Source organism: Nicotiana tabacum, chromosome 19 (genome assembly GCF_000715075.1).
Source record: "Nicotiana tabacum cultivar K326 chromosome 19, ASM71507v2, whole genome shotgun sequence".
Lineage (NCBI taxonomy): Eukaryota > Viridiplantae > Streptophyta > Magnoliopsida > Solanales > Solanaceae > Nicotiana > Nicotiana tabacum.
This window is the reverse complement of record NC_134098.1, coordinates 118,555,313-118,582,769: the sequence shown is the minus strand read 5'-3', so window position 1 is coordinate 118,582,769 and position 27,457 is coordinate 118,555,313. Positions and strand designations below refer to the sequence as shown.

Below are 27,457 nucleotides of genomic sequence, written 5' to 3'. Positions count from 1 at the left end.
TTGATGTAATAACAGGATCACAGATCGGATTCTCGATGGAACCTCACTCGACTCTCCAACTCAGCATTCCATCATTTTTCTTGAACTACACGCGACTTCATTCCCTTATAACCCGGGATATGTAGGATGTCCAAAATCAGGACTCTGTTGCACTCTTTTCTATTATCTTTTACCTTTTGAATACTGGTATAGCCAAAAATTAGTCATATCGCTCATATTTTCTTTGCCTGAAAACTCTTCATGTTTCCAAGCAAAGAGAGGCATACTGTGAGTACCTAATTTTTGACTATGCGTGAATTATTTTTCACTCATCTCACCAATACCTAACTTCCCACTTCCCACTTCCCACACTCTTACTCTTTAATAATTCACACTTCCACTCTCTCTAACTAATATAAACACATACAACAAAAAGTCAAAAAGGGGAGGAGAAAATCAAAAAGGGAGGAGGAAAGTCAAAAAGCGGAGGAGAAAAATCAAAAAGGGAGGAGGAAAGTCAAAAAAGAGGGGAGAGAAAACATAGGGGATCGGGTAAAAGTGAGCTTTTCTCTTCCTTTGAGAAAAAAGTAGTGGAGTTTTCCTCTATTTTCTATCCGAAAATGCTGCACTCAACCACCCCAAACCAGTCGCTCTTTTTAGTCCAGAAAATGCACCCTTTTACCCCTGAAACGAAGCTAAAAAATACAGCTGAAATGTCCCCAAAACTCAGCTGAAAAATGCCATAAAAATCAACAAGAAAACAACCCATTTTTTCAACAAAAATCAGCTGCGAAAATAGCCAAGCAAAAGCTCAAAAAACGGGCAACAATTTTCAGCCATTGAAAGAGCTAAAAAATGCAGATACTGCTGCTTATCTTTTCATGGAAAAAATGACCTCCCTCAGCCTGAAAACCAGTTGAGAGCTCATCTAAAAATCATCTCTTTTCCACCCCAAAACTGACCACGAAACAGCCAACAAAATACGCTCAAACCGGCCTTTAAAGTACCATTTTTAATCGAGTCGAGGTTCCGGTGCGGTCTCTTGTCGCGGGTCTTGTTCGGGTTCTTTTTTCGGATGTAGCTTCAGGGTTTCATGTATTTTTGATGATGATGGAGCTTTATGTTTGGATCTATTGAAGAGGCTTATTTGTTGAACGTAAAGGTTCATCCTTACCATTTTTTATTGAAGTTCTTTAATCGTTCTATTAAAATTTGTTTATTGTTCATGAATCCTTGTCTATGTGTTTTGCTTGTCTTCTGTTGATGCCATGAGCATAGGATCTCTTTGAATGTCTCATTGTGAATTAATTTTGTTTAGAATATTGGGGAAGGCAGTAGCTGCGTGGATATTGGCCATATGATTTTGGGGTATCAAATAAAAATAATGGGCCATGTGTTTGTTTGGCAGCAATTAATAGATTGTGGGTTTAAGCTAGTGGTAGTATTAATTGGCCATAGAAATTTTAATTAATTTTTATCCTTAGTTTGTTCTATTCCATGTTATTAACTAGTATTTAATATTATGCATATAGTAATGTGCTTTTAGCCTATCCCTCATGTTAGTGTTTAAACGGGTCTACTAGAAACATGTTTGGCCAAATGAATTTATTTTGCTGGCCTATTTTCCCTATAAATCAATATAAAATATAGTAATTTTTCTTAGAGTAATAACGTATTAATAATCCTTTATCATGATTGCGGATTTGCTTGCGTAACGCTGTTATGACAAAATTAATAAATTTCATCTCGATCACGCATTCGCTTGCGTAGTGTGGTTACGATATCTTATTTTATTCAAAACTTCTTTTAATAATTCTAATAATCAAGCATTAAGAGCGGATATATAAAATATGGAAATTCATTAAAACACAGTTTGTTCAAAAATAATATAAGCAAAATATAGTCAATAAAGCGATTGTGCTAGAACCACGGGACTCGAGGAATGCCTTACACCTTCTACTCGGTCAATAGAATTTCCTACCCGTACTTTATTTTCGTAGACCAATAATGATAGAGTCAAACCTTCCTTTGACTAGAGATTCAAATAAAAGGTGACTTGGAATACTAAAAATCAATTCCAAGTGGCGACTCTAAATGACAAAATAATCCCTATTTCAGAATTGTCACTTTAATTGGAAAAACTCTTTAACCCACTATCCATATCATATATCTCTTTTGGGGGTAAAAAGGGGTGTGACATTAATTGTGTGACTTATGTTGCCTAGGTATACAACAAAGCTCGAAGGTTCAAAGATATCAAATCTACCGATTGACCGAGTATATCCGATATAAGTTCACTACCGAAAGTTCAAAAGGAAACCTACTTATCCAGATACAATTAATTCTTACATGTAAAACACACACGCGTCCATGCATTCCTTTATTTTATAGCCATTCCCCATTCATGTGGGGGATTGTTGGGCTTTTAAGCTTGGTTTAGCTTAATTTTAAGCTTGGTGTAGCTTAAAGAGGGTGAATGAAAAATGGAGGAAAAATAAAATATTTGAGTTTTTCTCCTTGACAAAGGGACATTGTCCCATATTGGAGAAAGAAACAGCTTTTGATGAGTATATATACAATTGCTCATCTTCTAGCTCTTAAAAAGTTAAGAAGAAGGCAAGCCTCGCGCCGCCGTCATCGTCGCTCGCTCGACTTCGGCTTTGGATTTGGATTTGGATTTGGTCAAAAATTGATTGATTAATATTTTTGGGCAAAATTTCTTCTAATTAATTAATTAATTAATTAAATTAAATTACGAAAATTCAATCCGGAATAACCCATGACCTGCAACCCGGTCCGGTCTGGCTCATTTTCTTTCCCGAATTATTTTAAATCCGTTTTTTCTGTTTTTCCCGCAATATTTCAACAAATATATTTCCACCTGTTCCAACAACTATGGCTTTTTCTGAAAGGTTGCAAACCTTTTCAGAAACATTGCCAAATGGTCTATAAATATGCCTTGAATCCCAGAACATTTTTTAGTGTGTTTTGCGATCATTGAGTGGTTCGAAGTTCACCAGAGGTTTTGATACCAATACGCTGGTGAGTTAAATCGTTCTATCTTGGGAGGATAATATTCCAACACCTAGGGTACTTGAGGGGAATAATTTCTTTAAGGACACACTGTGCATTCAGTGGGCTCGATTTATTCTAATATTATTTTTCCAGAATTTATTTCGTAAAACTGGTTCTACTAACTTTCTGTTTCTGTTTCTATTTCAGAAAGTTTAATGGTTTTTATTGTTTATTACAGTAATATAGAGTGAATAACAATCTAAAGAAAATTATATTATTGTATTTTGTATTCTGTTTGTGGAGATTAAAACCTATGTGGTTTTATACTCCTTCTAAATTTTACTATTCTGACTTGAAGATATAAAAACTTCATCAGAGTATTGAAATTCAGAAACGATTTAAAGTACATAAAAACTTCATCGTTTTCTGTGAAATAAATATAAAAACTTTGGTTTTTTATTTAATAAACGTACTGGTTATTGCTAATTATAGTATTGTTTACCCTTCTGTTTTATGCCATTAATTGAACTCTTCTGTTATTGACAGTGAGAAATGGCAATTGATAACGAAAATTCATCTACGACTGTTGCGGCAACGACGATAGCCTTGTCAAGCCGAACAGTTTTTCCCCCGGCCGAAAAACTGGAGAAATGTTCTGGAGCCAACTTCAAAGGATGGCAGCAAAGGGTGTTCTTTTGGCTTACCACACTTGATATACAGAAATTCACTAGTGAAGAACCTCCAGTGCCTGCTGCGGACATGCCGAACAACGAGAAATTCATGATTGTTGAGGCGTGGAAACAGGCAGATTTTCTTTGCAAAGGCTATATCTTAAGCGCTTTAGAGGATGACTTGTACAATGTGTACAGTGCGATGAATACTTCGAAAGAATTATGGGACGCACTTGAGAAGAAGTACAAGACTGAAGATGCATGCTTAAAGAGGTTCGTGGTTGCCAAGTTTCTAGACTATAAAATGATAGACAGGAAAACTGTTGGAACCTAAGTTCAGGAGCTTCAACTTATTTTTCATGACCTTATTAATGAAGGTATGGTCGTGAATGAAGCATTTCAAGTGGCTGCAATGATTGAAAAATTGCCTCCTTCATGGAGAGATTTCAAGAACTATATTAAGCACAAACGCAAAGAAATGAAGTTGGAAGATCTTGTGATTCGTCTCAAGATTGAGGAAGACAATAAAACAGCCGAGAAGAACTCTTGTGGAAATTCAACGATCATGGGAGCTAATATCATTGAGGAGACTGCTCCAAAAAGTAAGAAGAGAAAGAGGTCTTTTGGAAAGACAAAGGAGCAGAACAAAAATAAATTCAAGGGTAGCTGCTACAATTGTGGAAAGACTGGTCACAAAGCCCATGACTGTCGTCTCCCGAAAAAAGATAAGAAGAAGGGACAGGCCAACATAGTGGAGAAGAATGATGACATAGATGATTTATGTGCAATGCTTTCGGAATGCAACCTAGTTGGAAATCCGAAAGAGTGGTGGATTTACTATGGAGCCACTCGACATGTTTGTGCTGTCAAAGAAGCATTTGCGACTTACTCTACTGTTGGTCCCGAAGAAGAGCTTTCAATGGAAAATACTGCAACAACCAAGATTGAAGGTTATGGAAAGATATTCCTGAAGATTACTTTTGGCAAGGTATTAACGCTCAACAACGTTCTTCATGTTCTTCTTATTTATTGGAGTCAAATAATTTATGGCATATTCGTTTAGGACATGTCAATTACAAAACCTTGCGGAAGTTAATTAATTTAGAAGTATTGCCTAAATTCGAGGGTAATAAATCAAAATGTCAAATATGTGTTGAATCTAAGTTTGTAAAACATCCTTATAAGTAAGTCTATTGAAAGAAATTCAAATCCTTTAGACTTAATTCATACTGAAATTTGTGATATAAAGTCGACACCATCTCGAGGTGGGAAAAAATATTTTATTACTTTTATTGATGGTTGCGTTTGATATTGTTATCTTTATTTGCTTAATAGTAAGGATGAAGAAATTGAAGCATTTAAGCAATACAAGAATGAAGTGGAGAATCAATTGAATAAAAAGATCAAAATGATTAGAAGTGATAGGGGTGGAGAATATGAATCTCCGTTTGCAGAAATATGTTCGGAATATGGAATTATTCATCAAATTACAATACCTTACACACCTCAATCCAATGGAATTGCGAAAAGGAAAAATCGGACATTAAAGGAAATGATGAATTCTTTATTAATAAGTTCTGGATTACCACAGAGTATGTGTGTGTGGGGGGGGGGGGGGAAGCAATCCCTACAGATAACCGAATACTCAACAGAGTACCCCACAGCAAAATACAAACTATTCCGTATGAAAAATGGAAAGGAAGAAAACCCAACTTGAAATATTTCAAAGTGTGGGGGTACCTAGCAAAGGTACAAGTTCCTTTACCTAAAAGGGTTAAAATCGGACCAAAAACTGTAGATTGCGTTTTCATTGGATATGCTACAAACAGTAAAGCATGTCGGTTTTTGGTTCATAAATCTGATAATCCCGAAATTCATGTTAATACGGTAATTAAATCAGATAATGTTGAATTCTTTAAAAGCATCTATCCGTATAAAACTGAATGCGAGTCGTTAAGTGAAAGACCTAAACGGCCTCAGGAAGAACCAAAGAAAAAACTCCAAGTATAGAAGATCCAAGGCGTAGCAAACGTCAAAGAACATCTACTTCCTTTGAACCAGATTTTGTGACATTGTTGCTTGAAAATGAGCCTCAATCTTTTAAAGCAGCTATGTCATCTTCTGATTCAGTGTTTTGGAAAGAGGCAGTCAATAGTGAGATTCAATCAATTTTGGATAACCATACATGGGAATTGGTTGATCTTCTTCCGGGAAATAAGCCTTTAGGTTCGAAATGGATCTTTAAATGGAAAATAAAAGCTGATGGCACTATTGACAAATATAAGGCAAGACTTGTTGTCAAAGGTTATATACAAAAGGAAGGCCTTGATTACTTTGACACTTACTCGCCAGTAACGAGGATAACATCTATTAGGGTGTTAGTGGCACTAGCGGCCGTGGATGATCTTGAAATCCATCAAATGGATGTTAAAACAGCTTTCTTAAATGGACAATTAAAGGAAGAGATTTACATGGAACAATCTGAGGGTTTTGTGATTCCTGGTAAAGAAAAGAAAGTGTGCAAACTTGTTAAGTCGCTTTATGGACTTAAACAAGCACACAAACAATGGCATGCTAAATTTGACCAAACAATGTTGGCAAGTGGGTTTAAAATCAACGAGTGTGACAAATGTGTTTATATTAAAAATACTCCAGGACATGAAGTCATTGTTTGTTTATATTTTGATGACATGTTGACAATGAGCAAAAACATGGCGGAAATAAATGCTACTAAGCGCATGTTAGCTAGCAAATTCGACATGAAAGACTTAGGAGTTGCTATTGTGATCTTAGGAATCAGAATTCACAAGACTCCACAACGTCTAGCATTATCACAGTCTCACTAAATTGAAAAGGTACTTGACAAGTTTAAGTATTTAGATTTCAAAATTACCAAGACTGCAATTGACGTGAGTTATACACTTCAAAAGAATGAAAGTAAAAGTGACTCACAACTGGACTATGCAAGAGTATTTAGAAGTTTTATGTATATCATGAATTGTACGTGACCAGATATAGCATGTGCTATTAGTAAACTGAGTCGGTTTACCAGCCTTTGCAAAGAAAATCTGTCTGTTTTCACGCCTCAACAATCATGAATTTATCGTTGTCCGGCATGTCCGCAGCAGGCACTAGAGGTTATTCATTGGTGAATTTCTATATACCAAGTGTGGTAAGCCAAAAGAACACCCTTTTCTTCCATCCTTTGAAGTTGGCTCCAGAACATTTCTTCAGTTTTTCGACCGGGGAAAAAACAGTTCGGCTTGACGAGGCTATCGTCGTTGCCGCAACAGTCGTAGATGAATTTTCGTTATCAATTGCCATTTCTCACTGTCAATAACAGAAGAGTTCAATTAATGGCAGAAAACAGAAGGGTAAACAATATTGTAATTAGCAATAACAAGTACGATTAATAAATAAAAAATCAAAGTTTTTATATTTATTTCACAGAAAACGATGAAGTTTTTATGTACTTCAAATCGTTTCTGAATTTCAATACTCTGATGAAGTTTTTATATCTTCAAGTCAGAATAGTAAAATTCAGAAGGAGTAGAAAACCACACAGTTTTTAATCTCTACAAACAGAATACAAAATACAATAATATAATTTCCTTAAGATTGTTATTCACTCTATATTCCTTAAGGATTAGAAAACCACACAGTTTTCTGGTCAAAGATTGATCTATTAATCTTTTTGGATAAAATTCCTTTCAATTATTTAATTAACGAAAATTCAATCTGGAATAACCCATGACCCGCGACCCGTTCCAACAATATTTCAACAGAAATATTTCCACCTGTTCCAACAGCTATGACTGTTTCTGAAAGGTTGTAAACCTTTTTAGAAACAATGCCAAATGGTCTATAAATATGCCTTGAATCCCAGAATCTTTACTTACAAAATTTTCTTATTATCTTTTTCTTCTTCTTCTTCTTCTTCTTCTTCTTCTGCACAATATTTTTTAGTGTGTTTTGCGATCATTGAGTGGTTCGAAGTTCACCAGAGTTTTTGGTACCAATACGCTGGTGAGTTAAATCGTTCTATCCTGGGAGGATAATATTCCAACACCTCGGGTACTTGAGGGAAATAATTTTCTTAAGTACACACTGTGCATTAGGTGGGCTCGATTTATTCCAATATTGTTTTTCCAGAATGTTTCTGTTTCTATTTCAGAAAGTTTAATGGTTTTTATTGTTTATTACAGTAATATAGAGTGAATAACAATCTTAAGGAAATTATATTATTGTATTTTGTATTCTGTTTGTGGAGATTAAAAACTGTGTGGTTTTCTACTCTTTCTGAATTTTACTATTCTGACTTGAAGATATAAAAACTTCATCAGAGTATTGAAATTCAGAAATGATTTGAAGTACATAAAAACTTCATCGTTTTCTATGAAATAAATATAAAAACTTTGGTTTTTTATTTATTAAACGTACTGGTTATTGCTAATTATAGTATTGTTTATCCTTCTGTTTTTTGCTATTAATTGAACTCTTATGTTATTGACAGTGAGAAATGGCAATTGATAACGAAAATTCATCTACGACTGTTGCGGCAACGACGATAGCCTCGTCAAGCCGAACTGTTTTTCCTCCGGCCGAAAAACTGGAGAAATGTTCTGGAGCCAACTTCAAAGGATGGAAGAAAAGCGTGTTCTTTTGGCTTACCACACTTGGTATGCAGAAATTCACTAGTGAAGAACCTCCAGTGCCAGCTGCGGACATGCCGGACAACGAGAAATTCATGATTGTTGAGGCGTGAAAACAGGCAGATTTGCTTTGCAAAGGCTAGTAAACCGACTCAGTTTACTAATAGCACATGCTATATCTGGTCACGTACAATTCATGATATACATAAAACTTCTCAATACTCTTGCATAGTCCAGTTGTGAGTCACTTTTACTTTCATTCTTTGGAAGTGCATAACTCACGTCAATTGGAGTCTTGGTAATTTTGAAATCTAAATACTTGAACTTTTCAAGTACCTTTTCAATGTAGTGAGACTGTGATAATTCTAGACATTGTGGAGTCTTGTGAATTCTGATTTCTAAGATCACAATAGCAACTCCTAAGTCTTTCATGTCGAATTTGCTAGCCAACATGCGCTTAGTAGCATTTATTTCCGCCATGTTTTTGCTCATTGTCAACATGTCATCAAAATATAAATAAACAATGACTTCATGTCCTGGAGTATTTTTAATATAAACACATTTGTCACACTCGTTGATTTTAAACCCACTTGCCAACATTGTTTGGTCAAATTTAGCATGCCATTGTTTGTGTGCTTGTTTACGTCCATAAAGCGACTTAACAAGTTTGCACACTTTTTTTTCTTTACCAGGAATCACAAAACCCTCAGATTGTTCCATGTAAATCTCTTCCTCTAATTGTCCATTTAAGAAAGCTGTTTTAACATCCATTTGATGGATTTCAAGATTATCCACGGCCGCTAGTGCCACTAACACCCTAATAGATGTTATCCTCATTACTGGCGAGTAAGTGTCAAAGTAATCAAGGCCTTCCTTTTGTATATAACCTTTGACAACAAGTCTTGCCTTATATTTGTCAATAGTGCCATCAGCTTTCATTTTCCGTTTAAAGATCCATTTCGAACCTAAAGGCTTATTTCCCGGAAGAAGATCAACCAATTCCCATGTATGGTTATCCAAAATTGATTGAATCTCACTATTGACTGTCTCTTTCCAAAACGCTGAATCAGAAGATGACATAGCTGCTTTAAAAGATTGAGGCTCATTTTCAAGCAACAATGTCACAAAATCTGGTCCAAAGGAAGTAGATGTTCTTTGACGTTTGCTACGCCTTGGATCTTCTATACTTGTATTATTTTCCTTTGTTTCTTCCTGAGGCCGTTTAGGTCTTTCACTTAACGACTCGCATTCAGTTTTATACGGATAGATGCTTTTAAAGAATTCAACATTATCTGATTCAATTACCGTATTAACATGAATTTCGGGATTATCAGATTTATGAACCAAAAACCGACATGCTTTACTGTTTGTAGCATATCCAATGAAAATGCAATCTATATTTTTTGGTCCGATTTTAACCCTTTTATGTAAAGGAACGTGTACCTTTGCTAGGTACCCCCACACTTTGAAATATTTCAAGTTGAGTTTTCTTCCTTTCCATTTTTCATACGGAATAGTTTGCATTTTGCTGTGGGGTACTCTGTTGAGTATTCGGTTATCTGTAGGGATTGCTTCCCCCCTCCCCCCCCCCACACATACTCTGTGGTAATCCAGAACTTATTAATAAAGAATTTATGACACCTTTAATGTCCGATTTTTCCTTTCCGCAATTCCATTGGATTGAGGTGTGTAAGGTGCAGTAGTTTGATGGATAATTCCATATTCCGAACATATTTCTGCAAACGGAGATTCATATTCTCCACCCCTATCACTTCTAATCATTTTGATCTTTTTATTCAATTGATTCTCCACTTCATTCTTGTATTGCTTAAATGCTTCAATTGCTTCATCCTTACTATTAAGCAAATAAAGATAACAATATCAAACGCAACCATCAATAAAAGTAATAAAATATTTTTTCCCACCTCGAGATGGTGTCGACTTCATATCACAAATTTCAGTATGAATTAAGTCTAAAGGATTTAAATTCCTTTCAATAGACTTATAAGGATGTTTTACAAACTTAGATTCAACACATATTTGACATTTTGATTTATTACCCTCGAATTTAGGCAATACTTCTAAATTAATTAACTTCCGCAAGGTTTTGTAATTGACATGTCCTAAACGAATATGCCATAAATTATTTGACTCCAATAAATAAGAAGAACATGAAGAACGTTGTTGAGCGTTAACACCTTGCCAAAAGTAATCTTCACGAATATCTTTCCATAACCTTCAATCTTGGTTGTTGCAGTATTTTCCATGGAAAGCTCTTCTTCGGGACCAACAGTAGAGTAAGTCGCAAATGCTTCTTTGACAGCACAAACATATCGAGTGGCTCCATAGTAAATCCACCACTCCTTCGGATTTCCAACTAGGTTACATTCCGAAAGCATTACACACAAATTATCAATGTCATCATTCTTCTCCACTATGTTGGCCTGTCCCTTCTTCTTATCTTTTTTCGGGAGACGACAGTCAGGGGCTTTGTGACCAGTCTTTCCACAATTGTAGCAGCTGCCCTTGAATTTATTTTTGTTCTGCTCCTTAGTCTGTCCAAAAGACCTCTTTCTCTTCTTACTTTTTGGAGCAGTCTCCTCAATGATATTAAATCCTATGATCGTTGAATTTACACAAGACTTCTTCTCGGCTGTTTTATTGTCTTCCTCAATCTTGAGACGAATCACAAGATCTTCCAACTTCATTTCTTTGCGTTTGTGCTTAATATAGTTCTTGAAATCTCTCCACGAAGGAGGCAATTTTTCAATCATTGCAGCCATTTGAAATGCTTCATTCACGACCATACCTTCATTAATAAGGTCATGAAAAATAAGTTGAAGCTCCTGAACTTGGGTTCCAACAGTTTTCCTGTCTATCATTTTATAGTCTAGAAACTTGGCAACCACGAACTTCTTTAAGCATGCATCTTCAGTCTTGTACTTCTTCTCAAGTGCGTCCCATAATTCTTTCGAAGTATTCATCACATTGTACACATTGTACAAGTCATCCTCTAAAGCGCTTAAGATATAGCCTTTGCAAAGAAAATCTGCATGTTTCCACAACTCAACAATAATGAATTTCTCGTTGTCCGGCATGTACGCAGCAGGCACTGGAGGTTATTCACTAGTGAATTTCTGCATACCAAGTGTGGTAAGCCAAAAGAACACCCTTTGCTGCCATCCTTTGAAGTTGGCTCCAGAACATTTCTCCAGTTTTTCGGCCGGGGGAAAAACAGTTCGGCTTGACGAGGCTATCGTCGTTGCCGCAATAGTCGTAGATGAATTTTCGTTATCAATTGCCATTTCTCACTGTCAACAACAGAAGAGTTCAATTAATGGAAGAAAACAAAAGGGTAAACAATAATGTAATTAGCAATAATCAGTACGTTTAATAAATAAATAACCAAAGTTTTTATATTTATTTCACATAAAACGATGAAGTTTTTATGTACTTCAAATCGTTTCTGAATTTCAATACTCTGATGGGTTGAGTTATTTGAAAATGTTGAAATGTCATTCATAGCTTTGTTTGATCTCTTTGAACCTAGCTCTTGAGATCTTCAGTCTGCTAGGTAGAGTTACAACTATGATGACTTGTTCTAGGCCTTAATCCCGTTCCCTTTGATGATCTTTCAACTGCCTCTCTAGATAGGCCTTTTGTAAGTGGATCCGACACGTTATCTCTTGACTTTACGTAGTCAATCGTGATAACACCACTACAGAGTAGTTGTCTAACGGTATTGTGTCTTCTTCATATATGACGAGATTTTTCGTTATACATAATGCTCCTTGCCCTGCCTATTGCCGCTTGACTATCACAATGTATACAAATAGGTGACAAAGGTTTGGGCCAAAATGGAATATCTTCCAAGAAATTCTGGAGCCATTCAGCTTCTTCACCGGCCTTATCTAAAGCTATGAATTCAGATTCCATTGTAGAACGGGCGATGCATGTTTATTTGGATGATTTCCAAGACACTGCTTCGCCCCTAATTGTGAAAACATATCCACTCGTGGATTTAACTTCAGATGATCCAGTGGTCCAATTTGCATCACTATATCCCTCGATCACGGAAGGATATTTGTTATAATGCAAAGCGTAATTTTGGATATGTTTGAGATACCCCAAAACTCGTTTCATTGCCATCTAATGTATTTGATTGGGATTACTTGTAAACCGACTCAGTTTACTAATAGCACATGCTATATCTGGTCGCGTACAATTCATGATATACATCAAACTTTCCAATACTCTTGCATAGCCCAGTTGTGAGTCACTTTCACCTTCATTCTTTTGAAGTACATAACTCACGTCAATTGGAGTCTTGGTAATTTTGAAATCCAAATACTTGAACTTGTCAAGTACCTTTTCAATATAGTGAGACTGTGATAATGCTAAACCTTGTGGAGTCTTGTGAATTCTGATTCCTAAGAATACATCAGCAACTCCTAAGTCTCTCATGTTGAATTTACTAGCCAACATGCGCTTAGTAGCATTTATATCTGCCATGTTTTCGCTCATTATCAACATGTCATCAACATATAAACAAACAATGACTTCATGTCTTGTAGTGTTTTTATTGTAAACACACTTGTCACACTCGTTGATTTTAAACCCACTTGCCAACATTGTTTGGTCCGATTTGGCATGCCATTGTTTGGGTGCTTGTTTAAGTCCATAAAGCGACTTAACAAGTTTGCACACTTTTGTTTCTTTACCAGGAACCACAAAACCCTCAGGTTGTTCCGTGTAAATCTCTTCCTTCAATTCTCCATTTAAGAAAGTTGTTTTAACATCCATTTGATGGATTTTAAGATCATACATGAACGCTACTACCATTAACACCCTAATTGATGTTATCCTCGTTACTGGAGAGTAAGTGCCAAAGTAATCAAGGCCTTCCTTTTGTCTATAACCTTTGACAATAAATCTTGCCTTATATTTTTCAATAGTGCCATCAGCTTTCATTTTTCGTTTAAAGATCCATTTCGAACCTAAAGGCTTATTTCCAGGAGGAAGATCAACCAATTCCCATGTATGGTTATCCAAAATTGATTGAATCTCACTATTGACTGCCTCTTTCCAAAATGCTGAATCAGAAGACGACATATAAAGAAGCTATATCGTCTTCTGATTCAGCATTTTGGAAAGAGGCAGTCAATAGTGAGATTCAATCAATTTTGGATAACCATACATGGGAATTGGTTGATCTTCCTCCGGGAAATAAGCCTTTAGGTTCGAAATGGATCTTTAAACGGAAAATGAAAGCTGATGGCACTATTGAAAAATATAAGGCAAGATTTATTGTCAAAGGTTATAGACAAAAGGAAGGCCTTGATTACTTTGGCACTTACTCGCCAGTAACGAGGATAACATCAATTAGGGTGTTAATGGTAGTAGCGTTCGTGTATGATCTTAAAATCCATCAAATGGATGTTAAAACAGCTTTCTTAAATGGAGAATTAGAGGAAGAGATTTACACGGAATAACCTGAGGGTTTTGTGGTTCCTGGTAAAGAAACGAAACTGTGCAAACTTGCTAAGTCGCTTTATGGACTTAAACAAGCACCCAAACAATGGCATGCCAAATCTGACCAAACAATGTTGGCAAGTGGGTTTAAAATCAACGAGTGTGACAAATGTGTTTACATTAAAAATACTCCAGGATATGAAGTCATTGTTTGTTTATATGTTGATGACATGTTGATAATGAGAAAAAACATGGCAGATATAAATGCTACTAAGCACATGTTGGCTAGCAAATTCGACATGAGAGACTTAGGAGTTGCTGATGTATTCTTAGGAATCAGAATTCACAAGACTCCACAAGGTTTAGCATTATCACAGTCTCACTACATTGAAAAGGTACTTGACAAGTTCAAGTATTTGGATTTCAAAATTGCCAAGACTCCAATTGGCGTGAGTTATGTACTTCAAAAGAATGAAGGTGAAAGTGACTCACAACTGGGCTATGCAAGAGTATTGGAAAGTTTGATGTATATCATGAATTGTACGCGACCAGATATAGCATGTGCTATTAGTAAACTGAGCCAGTTTACAAGTAATCCCAATCAAATACATTGGATGGCAATGAAACGAGTTTTGGGGTATCTCAAACATATCCAAAATTATGCTTTGCATTATAACAAATATCCCTCCGTGATAGAGGGATATAGTGATGCAAATTGGACCACTGGATCATCTGAAGTTAAATCCACGAGTGGATATATTTTCACAATTAGGGGTGAAGCAGTATCTTGGAAATCATCCAAATAAACATGCATCGCCCGTTCTACAATGGAATCTGAATTCATAGCTTTAGATAAGGCCGGTGAAGAAGTTGAATGGCTCTGGAATTTCTTGGAAGATATTCCATTTTGGCCCAAACCTTTGTCACCTATTTGTTACATTGTGATAGTCAAGCGGCAATAAGCAGGGCAGGGAGCGTTATATATAACGAAAAATCTCGTTATATACGACGAAGACACAATACCATTAGACAACTACTCTGTAGTGGTATTATCACGATTGACTACGTAAAGTCAAGAGATAACGTGTCGGATCCACTTACAAAGGCCTATCTAGAGAGGCAGTTAAAAGACCATCGAAAGGGAACGGGATTAAGGCCTAGAACAAGTCATCATAGTTGTAACTCTACCTAGCAGACTGGAGATCTCAAGAGCAAGGTTCAAAGAGTTCAAACAAAGCTATGAATGGCAGTTCAACATTTTCAAATAACTCAACCCATTCTCGTGATGAAGGCAATGTTCATAAATCGAGGTAAAGCATTAAGGCTTTTTGATGAGTCAATAAAACTTAAAGCTTTTTAATGATTTGCTAAGTCTGGCAGGATATGACCAGATAGTGTATCTATAGGATTACACGTTTAGAAATCACCTATGTGAGTGTGAAGTGTAAGCCGCTTCAAGCGGAATGAAAGTAAAGGCCCATTCTCTAAGCACTCATGAAACCAGACGGTGTTCATGGCTGAAACGAACACAACCGTGAGAACCATAGATGGTTAAGGGTTAATTGTGTGACTTATGTTGTCTAGGTATACAACAAAGCTCGACGGTTCAAAGATATCAAATCTACCGACTGACCGAGTATATCCGATATAAGTTCACTACGGAAAATTCAAAGGGAAACATACTTATCCAGATGCAATTAATTCTTGCATGTAAAACACACACGCGTCCGTGCATTCTTTTATTTTATAGCCATTCCCCATTCATGTGGGGGATTGTTGGGCTTTTAAGCTTGGTTAGCTTAATTTTAAGCTTGGTGTAGCATAAAGAGGGTGAATGGGAAATGGAGGAAAAATAAAATATTTGAGTTTCCCTCCTTGGCAAAGGGACATTGTCACATATTGGAGGAAGAAAAGGCTTTTGATGGGTATATATACATATGCTCTTCTTCTAGCTCTTAAAGAGTTAAGAAGAAGGCAAGCCTCGCGCCCTCGTCGTCGCTCACTCAGCTCGGCTTCGACTTCAGATTCAGTCAAAAATTGATTGATTAATCTTTTTGGACAAAATTTCTTTCAATTATTTAATTAATTAATTAAATTAATTAACGAAAATTCAATCCGGAATAACCCATGACCCGCGACCCGATCCAGTCCGGCCCATTTTTTTCCCGGATTATTTTAAATCCATTTTTTTATTTTTCCCGCAATATTTCAACAGAAATATTCCTATCTGTTCCAACAAATATGGTTGTTTCTGAAAGATTGCAAACCTTTTCAGAAACAATGCGAAATGGTCTATAAATATACCTTAAATTCGAGAATCTTTTACTTACAAAATTTTCATATTATCTTCTTCTAATATTAATATAAAGTGAATAACACTACCTTCCGACGTAGAAAAAAATTATGCAAACAAAATGATGCACGTACGTTAGAGGAATTACTCTTTGGGACATTAAATAGCAGATTGGGCCTCAAGTTTGCTTTTTATTTTTTTGTTAAACTTTTTGGGTCTAATTTTAACTTTAATTGACATCATATGTGCTGATAGGTTATTTTCTTCTTTATCATATATAGTGGCGTATGATCTGTGAACTTTGTCTGATTGAAACCAGTCATTATCTCTAACCCATGCCTTGTCTTCTCACCCCCCCCCCCCCCCAATTTTCTTATTAACCTCTTTAGCTCTCTTTCTTCTTTTTTTTTTGGTTGGGTTTACCCTCCGACATTCAGTATCCGTATTGAAGTCCGATTATATCCGAATCTGTACCTTGTAAGGCTAGAAAAAACGTTTACTAACATGATTCTTTTCATATCCTTTACTCGAAACTAAAACCTTTGGTTAAGACTAGAGAGATCTTGTCCATCCCACTACAACCGACTTTTTTGATAACACAATCCTCCTTTTGTTCTGTCAGAAGTGCATATAAATGCTGCATCTCCAGAAGTCCAGCCTTTTGGATTTGGACAACTATAGTGGAAAGAATTACTTATTAGAAATGTAGTAATTAATTTTCGCTTAATGTATGATGGCAGAGGGACCAGCCGATCTCTTTTTCCTTGGCAGTATTATTTGTCACGGAATCCAGCGGTGGATCCAAATAATAGTTCGATAAACTTAGAGTTCAGGTCGAATTCTGTAGATGTGCGTGAATAACAAATATGAGTATAATTTAAGCATATATACATTTCAAAAGTAATTCTTCAACTCCAAATTCACAGAGTTTTGAATTTGCCACATTGACACCCATAATCGGGAACACTCACCTCTTTCATATACACGTATTACATATCTAAAGAGATAGTAGTATTTGCTGTTGAAACTTGAAAGGGCGACTATATGGAGCCCTTAAATATGGCTGTTTCATTTTCTTATTTTTTTCATTAACCATTTACTACCTTTAATTTTGCCCACATATTATTCGTACGAAATATATAGTCAAACATTCTTGTATTACCAAGAATGATATTCACTCCTCAGTTCTAATATGACAGGAGTTACAACCTTTTCTTTTATATGTCCTCTATTAATTCTACAATTCTAATTCCTAAGTGATTTCAAACTAATTCAATTAGTCTTTTTCTGTCCGTTCCTCTCTACTCAGAGAACCCATTTAGCTTCTAAAGTTAAGTACAAAAATTCATTAAAATTGTAAGAAATAATAGATATGAATTCACAACTTTAAAAATATGATAAGTTTGAACATAGAACTTTAATTCTAAATTCTCTTACGCCAATAAATCAATTAGTCAAACTACTGTAGCTTTGCCTTTGCTAGTCATAATAATATTTTGTGAGGATAATATATATATATATATATATATATATATATATATATATATATGCTGAGTGACGCTGGACATAGACAGCTCAATTTGGAAAAACAGAAACGGAATCTTTCTAATACGTACCTGATCTCACAAGAGAACAAGAAGATAAAAACAGAAAGAGAGGTCGGAATCTTCTATTTATAAAATTCTAGCCTTCCTTTACGTATATATGGATAGTACCCTATTGTTTCTACGTATACATAGTTTTTCTTGGAGCTGTCCATAAAGTTTGCATGTGAGCTCTACAGAGAAAAAACATTAGAAAAGCTCAAACAAAAGTACTCCAAAGACCCTTGAATTTGAGCAACTACTATTCACATAATATGCAAACATATCTCATCAAAAACAAGGAAAGTAATATTATTTTATGGTTGTTATAATGGTGCATATATTAATCTATCTAACACAAACATATATAGGTCCCTGCGTCAAGCTCTACATGGAGGAAACATCCTCTTTAGGCCATTTCCAATTCTTTCAATTACAGTGACTTCTTTTGTCTCAATTATTTATGTGGTTGTCCCCCAAAAGCACTTTATAAAATTATTTAGATCACGCTAATTCTTTGTTTTACGGCTATATGGTTCTGTGAGATTATGATTGTTTTCTTACGTATACTTAGTTTCGTGTGAAAAAAGGTCTAATTAAGCACATGGATAAACAACAATTTTGGATTTAACCTGAAAATATTTTCCTTCAGTTTTGATAGTAGGAACCAAATATAATAAGAAAATTAGGGCAAATATTTAACAAAAACAAAATTATTTCATGGCTTATTTTATGAATCTACCACTATTGGTGTATATAAGTTTAAGTCTTTTCTAAGATTACATTCTAGATTTTTTAATCAAACGCACGTAACATTTCCAAGTTAATATATAAGAACCTCACTATTAGAATATTCACCAATGAGTTTAGGCCAGGTTCACGAGTAGTTTAATCGCTATGTTTGTAAAACATCTTTTTCTTTAACTATCTATTGTGTAAGCGAATGTTGTTACTGTTAATTGTTTCTTCAACATATTTCTATCACAAAATTTACCACCTTTTAATGTTCCTTTACTCTGTTCACATAAAGGCAACGGAATATATTGAGTAATTATTATTTCTAACGTAACCCCACCAAACGAAAACATTTCACCTTTTTACCTTTAATTTTGGGGGTTCGGGCCAAACCAACGTCGTACGTACATGTTCATGGAGAAAGGAATTGCATGATTGTGTTCAGTACCCTGCAATTGATTTTTGCTTTGAATTATTTGTTCTTTCAAAACAAAAAGGCATAATTTCCCATTTTTAGGTACAGGAATGGTAAAAGGGTTTCATTATTTGCTGCTTTTAGCTTATGTGGGTCGTGTGGATCAAGATAAGAATGTATCTGTTAGTTCTGTTTTGTTGCAATAAACTAAAGATATGATGCTTGCATAGAAGGGGAAAAAAGTTGCCCCTTTCTAGATCTGCTAATGCTTTGCTGCAGCCTTATATATGTTCTTTGTCTTCTGAAAAAAAAACTACTATAGTTAAATACTCATATACTAGTAAAAAGATATATTAATTAATTAATTAATTAATGAACGTAAAAGATACATGTATTATTATTTTTTGATTGATTTGATGTAAACACCACGTGATAGAGTAGATATGTGTTCCATAATAGCAACATTTGTATATTTTAGAAGAGAATATATTTCAAACTTTTGTTCAATGTGTTCAAATATGTATCACGTTTTGCCCCTTACTCTTTGCAATTGGCGTTCGCACTAATTGGGGAAACAAGAACAGGGAAATGGTAAGAATCTAAATCAGGTGCTAGTACTAATTACGTACATAGAAGCACAAGGCATCGTCTGATTTAAATATGTGAATATATCATTCTGGTACTTACTACGTATAGGAGTATTAATTAACAACGTTTTAGACGCACCCAAAAAAAAAAAAAAAAAAGCAAATAAATAGCAGTGCAAGAATGTTGGAAGAAAAGGAAGAGAAAAAAAAAATTCTAAAAGGCTTGTAACTTTTAGGTAAACTATAAATCTAACAACCCCTTAAAATACAAAATAAACACTGCTATTTTAGTAGAGTTATAGACTGATAGCATCAAATAAGTCATGTTTCTTTGTTTCTATGATCTGTTTCTTGCAAACTTACTTTCATTTAGATAGATACAAATGATTATTACAAGATAATTAATTGAATTATAATGATCGATTGGTACTGACTGCTCTTTTTTGGAGGTAGTCAACAGCAATGGTGTCAAACAATCAGCAAAAGATATTTTTAAATCCAAGTTTTGCTGTCTTTCCTCTAAAGAATGTACTTTAACTAGTGGTATTATTCTAATTAAATGAATCTTGGACATATTAATTGAATGGGCTAGAAGCCATGCATACGCGCATGAAGACAATCGACCACTAATTACTTGTCAATTAGGTCGTTTTTAATAGTTTAAACTTTTAAATAAAATTATCAGTAACATAGTAAATGAATTTAACTCAAAAAGAAAAACTGACATTATACACAATGCAATGAGAATTTGCTGACCTCAAAATTAAATTGTCAAATATTTCCTAATTCTACATAGATATTAGCAATATACTCTTATATAGTCTTACATCAAGCTAATAAAGCCTCTTCATGAATCCTACCTAAAATCTGATTTACAACAGCTGCTATGTCTTCCACTGAACTCAACTTGCAGTCTTCTTCTACCTGCACATTCAACACCATATATAATCATTAGTACATGAAATTCCAGTATTCCTTTTAGCTTTAAGTTTCTAATTAACTCATATGTAATTAATTAATCTCCTCTATATATAGTCTCACCTTCAAACTGAGAGAACAGAGGACAAACTGATCAACTTTTGAAACATTGAGAAGAAGAACACTTAGCCTAAGGCTTTCAAGACCAGAAATTATTCTAGGAAGCAATCTTGGCCTCCTTTTTGACCTTATTTTCAGATTTGCATGATTTTCCACCATTGTCACCTCTATATCAGCGGTTGCTGCTAGCTGCTGGTTCCTATAATATTCATTCCCAGAACCTCCATTTTCACTAGTAGCAGCAGTCATAGTTGTGGAGTACTGTGGAATGCTGAAGAACTCAGAAAATGGAGAAGTTTCACCACCCATGACATTTTGTAATTTTTCATCATTCGAATGCTTCTGACCACTGAGGAATTGCAGCTGTTGCTCTAGCTCTTTCACATAGTTGATTGCACCACTAACAATTGATGCTTGATCACCCTTAATTATGTAACAAGAAAATCAATAATTTAGCGTCAAAATACTCAAGACTCAATTAAATAAATAAATGTATAATCTCTTGATAGCACGGGCGAAGATATATTTGACCAACCTTTGTCTAAAAATTAACTGTGTATATAAAGAAAATATTAGGTTTTAGATGTATATAACATATATTAAACATCTTTTGTCGAAAGAATATTTTTTGATTCTTTGAATACTCCGAGAAAATTCCTAATTTCGCTCCTACTTGTCAGCTTAATCTTTTTGATAAGGGGCACACAATTTAATAATGTATCAAAGTAGACAGAGGTGGTGTGTTTAAATCTCACCACCAACTATTATAAAAAAAATTACCATATCTTAAGCTTTTAGATATAATTCAACACAAAATATTACTAATAAAATAAACAAAAATAAGAAGAAGAATCTGACCCTTTGGACATAAGATTGAGGCATAAGAGTTCGGAGGACAGAGAGGTACTCATTCATCTGTTTTCGACGATTTCTTTCGACGGCAATGTGGGTCATTCTTTGACTCTCAACCTCTTCTTGATTCTTCTTGCTTCTTGTTCTTCTCCTTCTTGGTCTAGTTGTACTAGACATTTCAACTGGAGACTCCAATTGTAGCAGCTGATCTGGGATTGTAAAATTATGGTCTAAAACATAAGTGGAAGAATTCTGACCCCATTGATTAAAATCATTCTGTGAATCCACCAATAATGGAGGTGGTAAGTTCCAATTTGAGTAGTCCTCATACTCTTGTGCTTCTCCTACATTTTGATTATTCTCAAGATATTCAAAAGCCTCATTGTTGTGATAATCAAAACCAGAACCAGAGCCAGAGCCACCGTCCCAGTTTGCAGTTCCGAGCAAGGCGTAAAGATATTGTTGTTGCTGTGTTACAGCTTCTAGCGCCATTGTTAAACAATGAACTCAGTTTTTGAGTTTTGAAAGAGACCAAAAGTTAACAGAGTATCCGACAGAAATGTTACAAAATGGGTTTTGGTTCTTTTCGGGTGAATTATTTCACCTTTTAAAGACGTTCGAGTGTATATAGACCACACATGCACAGCACAGAATATTGCACGTGAAATTCTTTTGAACATATTCACATTTATAACCAAAAAAAAAAAAAGAAAAATAAATTTCATCATTTTACCTTCTTTTGTTTTCTTCCCCTGATGTATGAGATATATACCAATAGTTCCTGCGTCGAGCTATTGATAAATATATCTATTTGGATAAGGATACAAGACTGAGTAGACGAGTATTAGCTATTGAATGGTAGGACTTGTTCACATGGGAACTAAAAGTTCTACTACATTTTGAGATTTGGGTATAATTTATTTAAATGTATGCAAACATTAACGTCCTTAATAATTCCCACACATCTTTATTCTTCATCCAAAATTAAAACTTTCAATTTTACTTATTAGGAGTTAGCTTTCCAATTTCATTTCCAATGTAAAACTCTAAATATGTTGTCATTTAATTAGGGGTTAACTACACATGATCCTTCAATTTCAAATTAATGCATAAAGTAATTACATTATTTATTTAACGAATAAGTCACTTTTTGTAAACAAAAAAGTCACTAATTAAATTATGCCTAAGTGTCATAGGAGGTCATTAAACTATTTGAGTGATTATTGGTTACAAAGTATACACGTTGAGGCTTCGATGATCTAGTAATTTCACATGATACTTAAGCAAAGTTGAGTGACTTTTATTACAAAAATAATTTAGTGACTTTTTGTGATACATAAGCAACTCTAATAATCTTTTTGTTACAAACAATAATTTAGTGAATTTGGTGCAAAAAAATAAAAATTGAGGGACTATCCGATAAATTAACCTTATTTAATTAAGATGGCAACAACTTTTGAAATAACTCATCCAACGTGGGATTTTTGGAGTCTCCTTATATTTTCACTTCGATATTACAATTTGTACAACAAATTTACAGTTTAGTTTCTAATATTCTAAATACTCATTGTTCCAAAATTTTAATTTGACATTTTTCGAAATAAAGTTATTTTCACTTCAAATAAGTGATTTCAAGATAACTGAGGAGTAACTAACATGCTTGTTATATCTCAGAAAATCATTCTATGCTTACCCAAAAATCAAACAATTACTCCCCTTTGGCAAAGTGTTAATTTCACACCCCAAGCCAGCTTCTTTTTGTTTTTCTATATTCTTCTTCATTTTTCTGTTAAATTTTTAACATCTATTAATGACATGCCATTGATTTTTCTTTTCTTTTTATTATTTTAAATAAATAACTACTAAACAGCCTAAGCAATAGCTCACGTCAACTGCAAGCACTTTTTTGACTATTGAAACACTCTTTTTCACATTTCACATGAGGCTTACTTCAGCTTTTAATCATCAATGGGGAAGTACGTACTCGCGCCAGTAAGATTCCAAGTACATAGAAAGCTTTCTGCTTTTGTTAATTATGGCACACATTTAGCTTATGATTTCGTATTTGAACACATTAATAATTCAGGTTAATTAGTATTTTCTGCAAAATTGAAAACACGTTCTTTGTTATTGTCACGATCCTTGTTCAACTGCAAAGGTATTATCTGTTGGGTTTTAAAGCTTAAATGTAGCTTAAAAGAGGGTGAATGAAAAATAGAGAAAAATTAAAAATATTTGAGTTTCCCTCGTTGACAAAGGTTCCATATTGGAAGTGGAAAATATTTTGATGGGTATATATACAATTGCACTTCTTCTAGCTCTTAAAGAGTTAAGAAGAAGGCAAGCCTCGCGCCGCCGTCATCGCTCGCTAGGCTTCGGCTTGATTGATTAATTTTTTGGATCAAATTTATTTGTTAATAGTAAATATTAACAGAAATATTATTAAATATAAACGAAAAATTAATATTAAATCCAACGGAATAGTATATGCCCTTTATTTTTTGTAAAAGCCATCTAATTTATGGCCGTTTTGTTTTACACAAACAGCCCTTCTGAAGAGTTGCACATCTTCATTAAGGAAGATGTTCCTGTTCTGCCCGTCGAAACTCCAAAAAATGAACGCTTTCTCGTGACTGAGTCGTGGAAGCATTCTGATTTTCTATGCAAGAATTACATTCTTAGCGAACTAGAGGACGATTTGTATCACGTCTATAGAAATATGGAGACGTCAAAACAATTGTGGATAACGCTTGAAAGGAAATACAAAACGAAAGATGCCGGGTTAAAGAAACTCGTTGCCGCTAAATTTTTGGACTATAAAATGGTAGATAACAAGTCTATTATTACCCAAGTCCAGGAATTGCGAGTGATTATTCACGATCTCCTTGCTGAAGATATAAGTCAAATTAATACTAATGTTGAAAGTATTAATTATATTATTTCTACTAACAGAATTTTCATTGAAGGTCTTGTTATCAATGAAGCATTCCAAGTTGCAGCAATGATTGAGAAGTTGCCTCATTTGTGGAAGGACTTCAAAACTACTTGAAACACAAACGCAAGGAGATGTCCCTTGAAGATCTCATTGTTCGGTTGAGAATCGAAGAGGACAACAAAGCTGCTGAAAAGAAAGGCCGTGGAAACTCAACAATAATGGGAGCAAACATAGTTGAGGATAGAAAGAGGAAGAAGGCTTATGGACCAAAAAGCAACCCAAGCAAGAAGCGGTTCAACGAAAATTGCTATAACTGTGAAAAATCTAGACATAGATCTACGGATTGTCGTGCTCCAAAGAAAGACAAGAAGAAGGGTCAAGCAAACATGGTTGACAAGCACGAAGATGTCGATGACTTGTGTGCTATGCTTTCTGAATGCAACCTGGTGGGAAATCCTAAGGAGTGGTTGATTAATTCTGGAGCCACTCGCCATGTTTGTGCTATTAGAGAAACATTTGCTACATATGCTCTTGTTGGACCCGAAGAGACGCTTTCTATGGGAAATTCTACAACGACCAAAATTTAAGGATGTGGGAAGATATTTATGAAAATGACTTCTGGTAAGGTGGTGAATTTGAACAACGTCCTTCATATTCCTGAGATTAGAAAGAACTTAGTTTCTACTGGACTTCTTGTTAAGAACGGGTTTAAGTGTATTTTTGTATCCGATAAGGTTGTAATAAGTAAGAATGAGATGTTTGTAGGAAAAGGTTACCTCATTGAGGGCCTTTTCAAGATGAATGTAATGGTTGTTGAGAATAATAATAAAATTTTAGCTTCTTCTTACTTACTTAAGTCAAATGAATTATGGCATATACGTTTGGGTCATGTCAATTATAAAACCTTGTGGAAACTTATTAATTTGGAAGTATTGCCTATATTTGAATGCGACAAATCAAAATGTCAAATATGTGTGGAATCTAAGTATGTTAAACATCCTTATAAGTCAGTTGAAAGTAATTCAAATCCTTTAGACTTCATTCACATAGATATTTGCAACATGAAGTCAATACCATCTCGCGGTGGAAAGAAGTATTTCATAACGTTTATTGACGACAGTACTCGATATTGCTATGTTTACTTACTTAATAGTAAAGATAAAGCAATAGACGCATTCAGGCAATACAAAAATGAAGTTGAAACGCAACTTAACAAGAAAATCAAAATGATAAGAAGTGATAGGGGTGGTGAATATGAATCTCCTTTTGAATAAATATGTTTAGAATATGGAATAATTCATCAAACAACGGCCCCTTACACGCCCCAATCCTATGGGATTGCGGAAAGGAAGAATCGTTTATTAAAGGAGATGATAAACGCATTGTTGAAGCCGTTCTTACGGCTAACCGGATACTAAATCGAGTACCCCATAGCAAAACACAATTCATTCCATATGAAAAATGAAAAGGAAGGAAGCCCAACTTGAATTATTTTAAAGTGTGGGGGTATTTGGCAAAAGTGCAAGTTGCTAAACCCAAAAGAGTAAAATAGGACCGAAAACCGTTGATTGTGTTTTCATAGGATATGTGACCAATAGTAAAGCATATCGATTTCTGGTTCATAAATAAGAAAATTCCGATATTCATAATAATACGGTTATAGAATCAGATAATGCTAAGCTCTTTGAAAATATATACCCGTATAAAAAGGAATGTGAGTCGATTGTTTGAAGGATCTGAACGACCTCGGGAATAAATAAGAGAAAGTACATTTAATCAGGAGGATCCAAGACGTAGTAAACATCAAAGAATGTCTACTTCATTTGGACCAGATTTTGTGACTTTCTTATTGGAAAATGAGCCTCGAATATTTAAAGAAGCTATGTCTTCTTCGGAATCATTATTTTGGAAAGAGGCAGTCAATAGTGAAATAGAATCCATATTGAACAACCATACTTGGGAATTGGTTGATCTTCCTCCTGAAAATAAACCTTTGGGTTCTAAATAGATTTTTAAGAGGAAAATGAAAGATAATGGCACTATTGATAAATATAAGGCAAGACTTATAGTCAAAGGGTATAGACAGCGAGAAGGTCTTGATTATTTTGATACATACTCTCCAGTTACAAGAATTACGTCCATATGAATGTTAGTAACATTAGCTGCTGTTTATGGTCTTGAAATTCATCAAATGGATATTAAGACGGCCTTCTTAAATGGAGATTTGGAGGAAGAAATCTACATGGAACAACCTAAAGGGTTTGTGGTTCCAAGTAAAGAAAAGAAAGTATGTAGACTTGTTAAGTCCCTTTACGGACTAAAACAAGCACCCAAACAATGGCATGCGAAATTTGACCAAACAATGTTGTCAAATGATTTTAAGATAAATGAATGTGATAAATGTGTGTACATTAAAAATATTCCAAATCACATAGTCATTATTTGCTTATATGTGGATGATATGCTAATAATGAGTAATGATATTTCCAACATAAATGCGACTAAGCGTATGCTAACTAGCAAGTTTGATATAAAGGACTTGGGAGTTGCTGATTTAATTCTAGGGATTAAGATCAATAAGACCCCTCAAGATCTGGCATTGTCACAATCTCTTTATATTAAGACAGTACTTGGAAAATTCAAGCACGTAGGGTTTAAAGTTGCAAAGACTCCAATTGACGTGAATTTTGCATTAGCAAAGAACAAAGGCCAAAGCATATCACAATTGGATTATGCTCGTGGGTTGGTATGCTTTATGTATATCAAGAATTGTACACGATCAGATATAGCTTGTGCTATAAGTAAATTGAGTCAATACACGAGCAATCCAGGTCAATCTCATTGGATGGAAATGAAACGAGTTTTGGGATATTTAGAACATACACAAGACTTTGCTTTGTACTACAGTAAATATCTTGTGGTGATTGAGGGATACTGTGATGCAAATTGGATCACCGGTTCAAATGATTCCAAGTTCACAAGTGGATATGTATTCACTATTGGTGGAGGAGCGGTATCTTGGAAGTTGTCGAAGCAAACTTGTATTTCCCGCTCTAAAATGGAGGCTGAGTTCACAGCCTTAGATAAAGCCGGTGAAGAAGTTGAATGGCTCCGCAATTTCTTGGAAGACATTCCATTTTGGCCCAAATTGTTGGCACCAATATGCATACATTGCGATATTTTATTTTGGCCCAAACCGTTGGCACCAATATGCATAATGTGTCGGATCC

General features: G+C 34.8%; 1 protein-coding gene across 1 annotated transcript; it reads right to left on the bottom strand.

Annotated features, from left to right (window-relative positions):
- Nucleotides 1-20,140: 20,140 nt before the first annotated feature.
- LOC107820784 (transcription factor bHLH94) lies at nt 20,141-21,911 on the bottom strand. The gene is made up of 3 exons (XM_016647128.2): nt 21,299-21,911; nt 20,444-20,863; nt 20,141-20,326 (listed from the first exon to the last, which is right to left on the bottom strand). Exons 1-3 carry the CDS (start codon nt 21,782-21,784, stop codon nt 20,231-20,233), a joined length of 1,002 nt encoding a protein of 333 aa, XP_016502614.1. The 5' UTR covers nt 21,785-21,911; the 3' UTR covers nt 20,141-20,230.
- Between the last annotated feature and the right edge of the window lie 5,546 nt (nt 21,912-27,457).

Bases quoted from the DNA above. Each gene is read 5' to 3' on its own strand.
- LOC107820784 (XM_016647128.2), bottom strand. From the start codon at position 21,784: ATGGCGCTAGAAGCTGTAACACAGCAACAACAATATCTTTACGCCTTG. The intron at 20,864-21,298 runs GTCAGATTCTTC...TACATAATTAAG, and splicing joins CTCAATCTTATGTCCAAAGG to GGTGATCAAGCATCAATTGT. The intron at 20,327-20,443 runs GTGAGACTATAT...TTGAATGTGCAG, and splicing joins TCTGTTCTCTCAGTTTGAAG to GTAGAAGAAGACTGCAAGTT.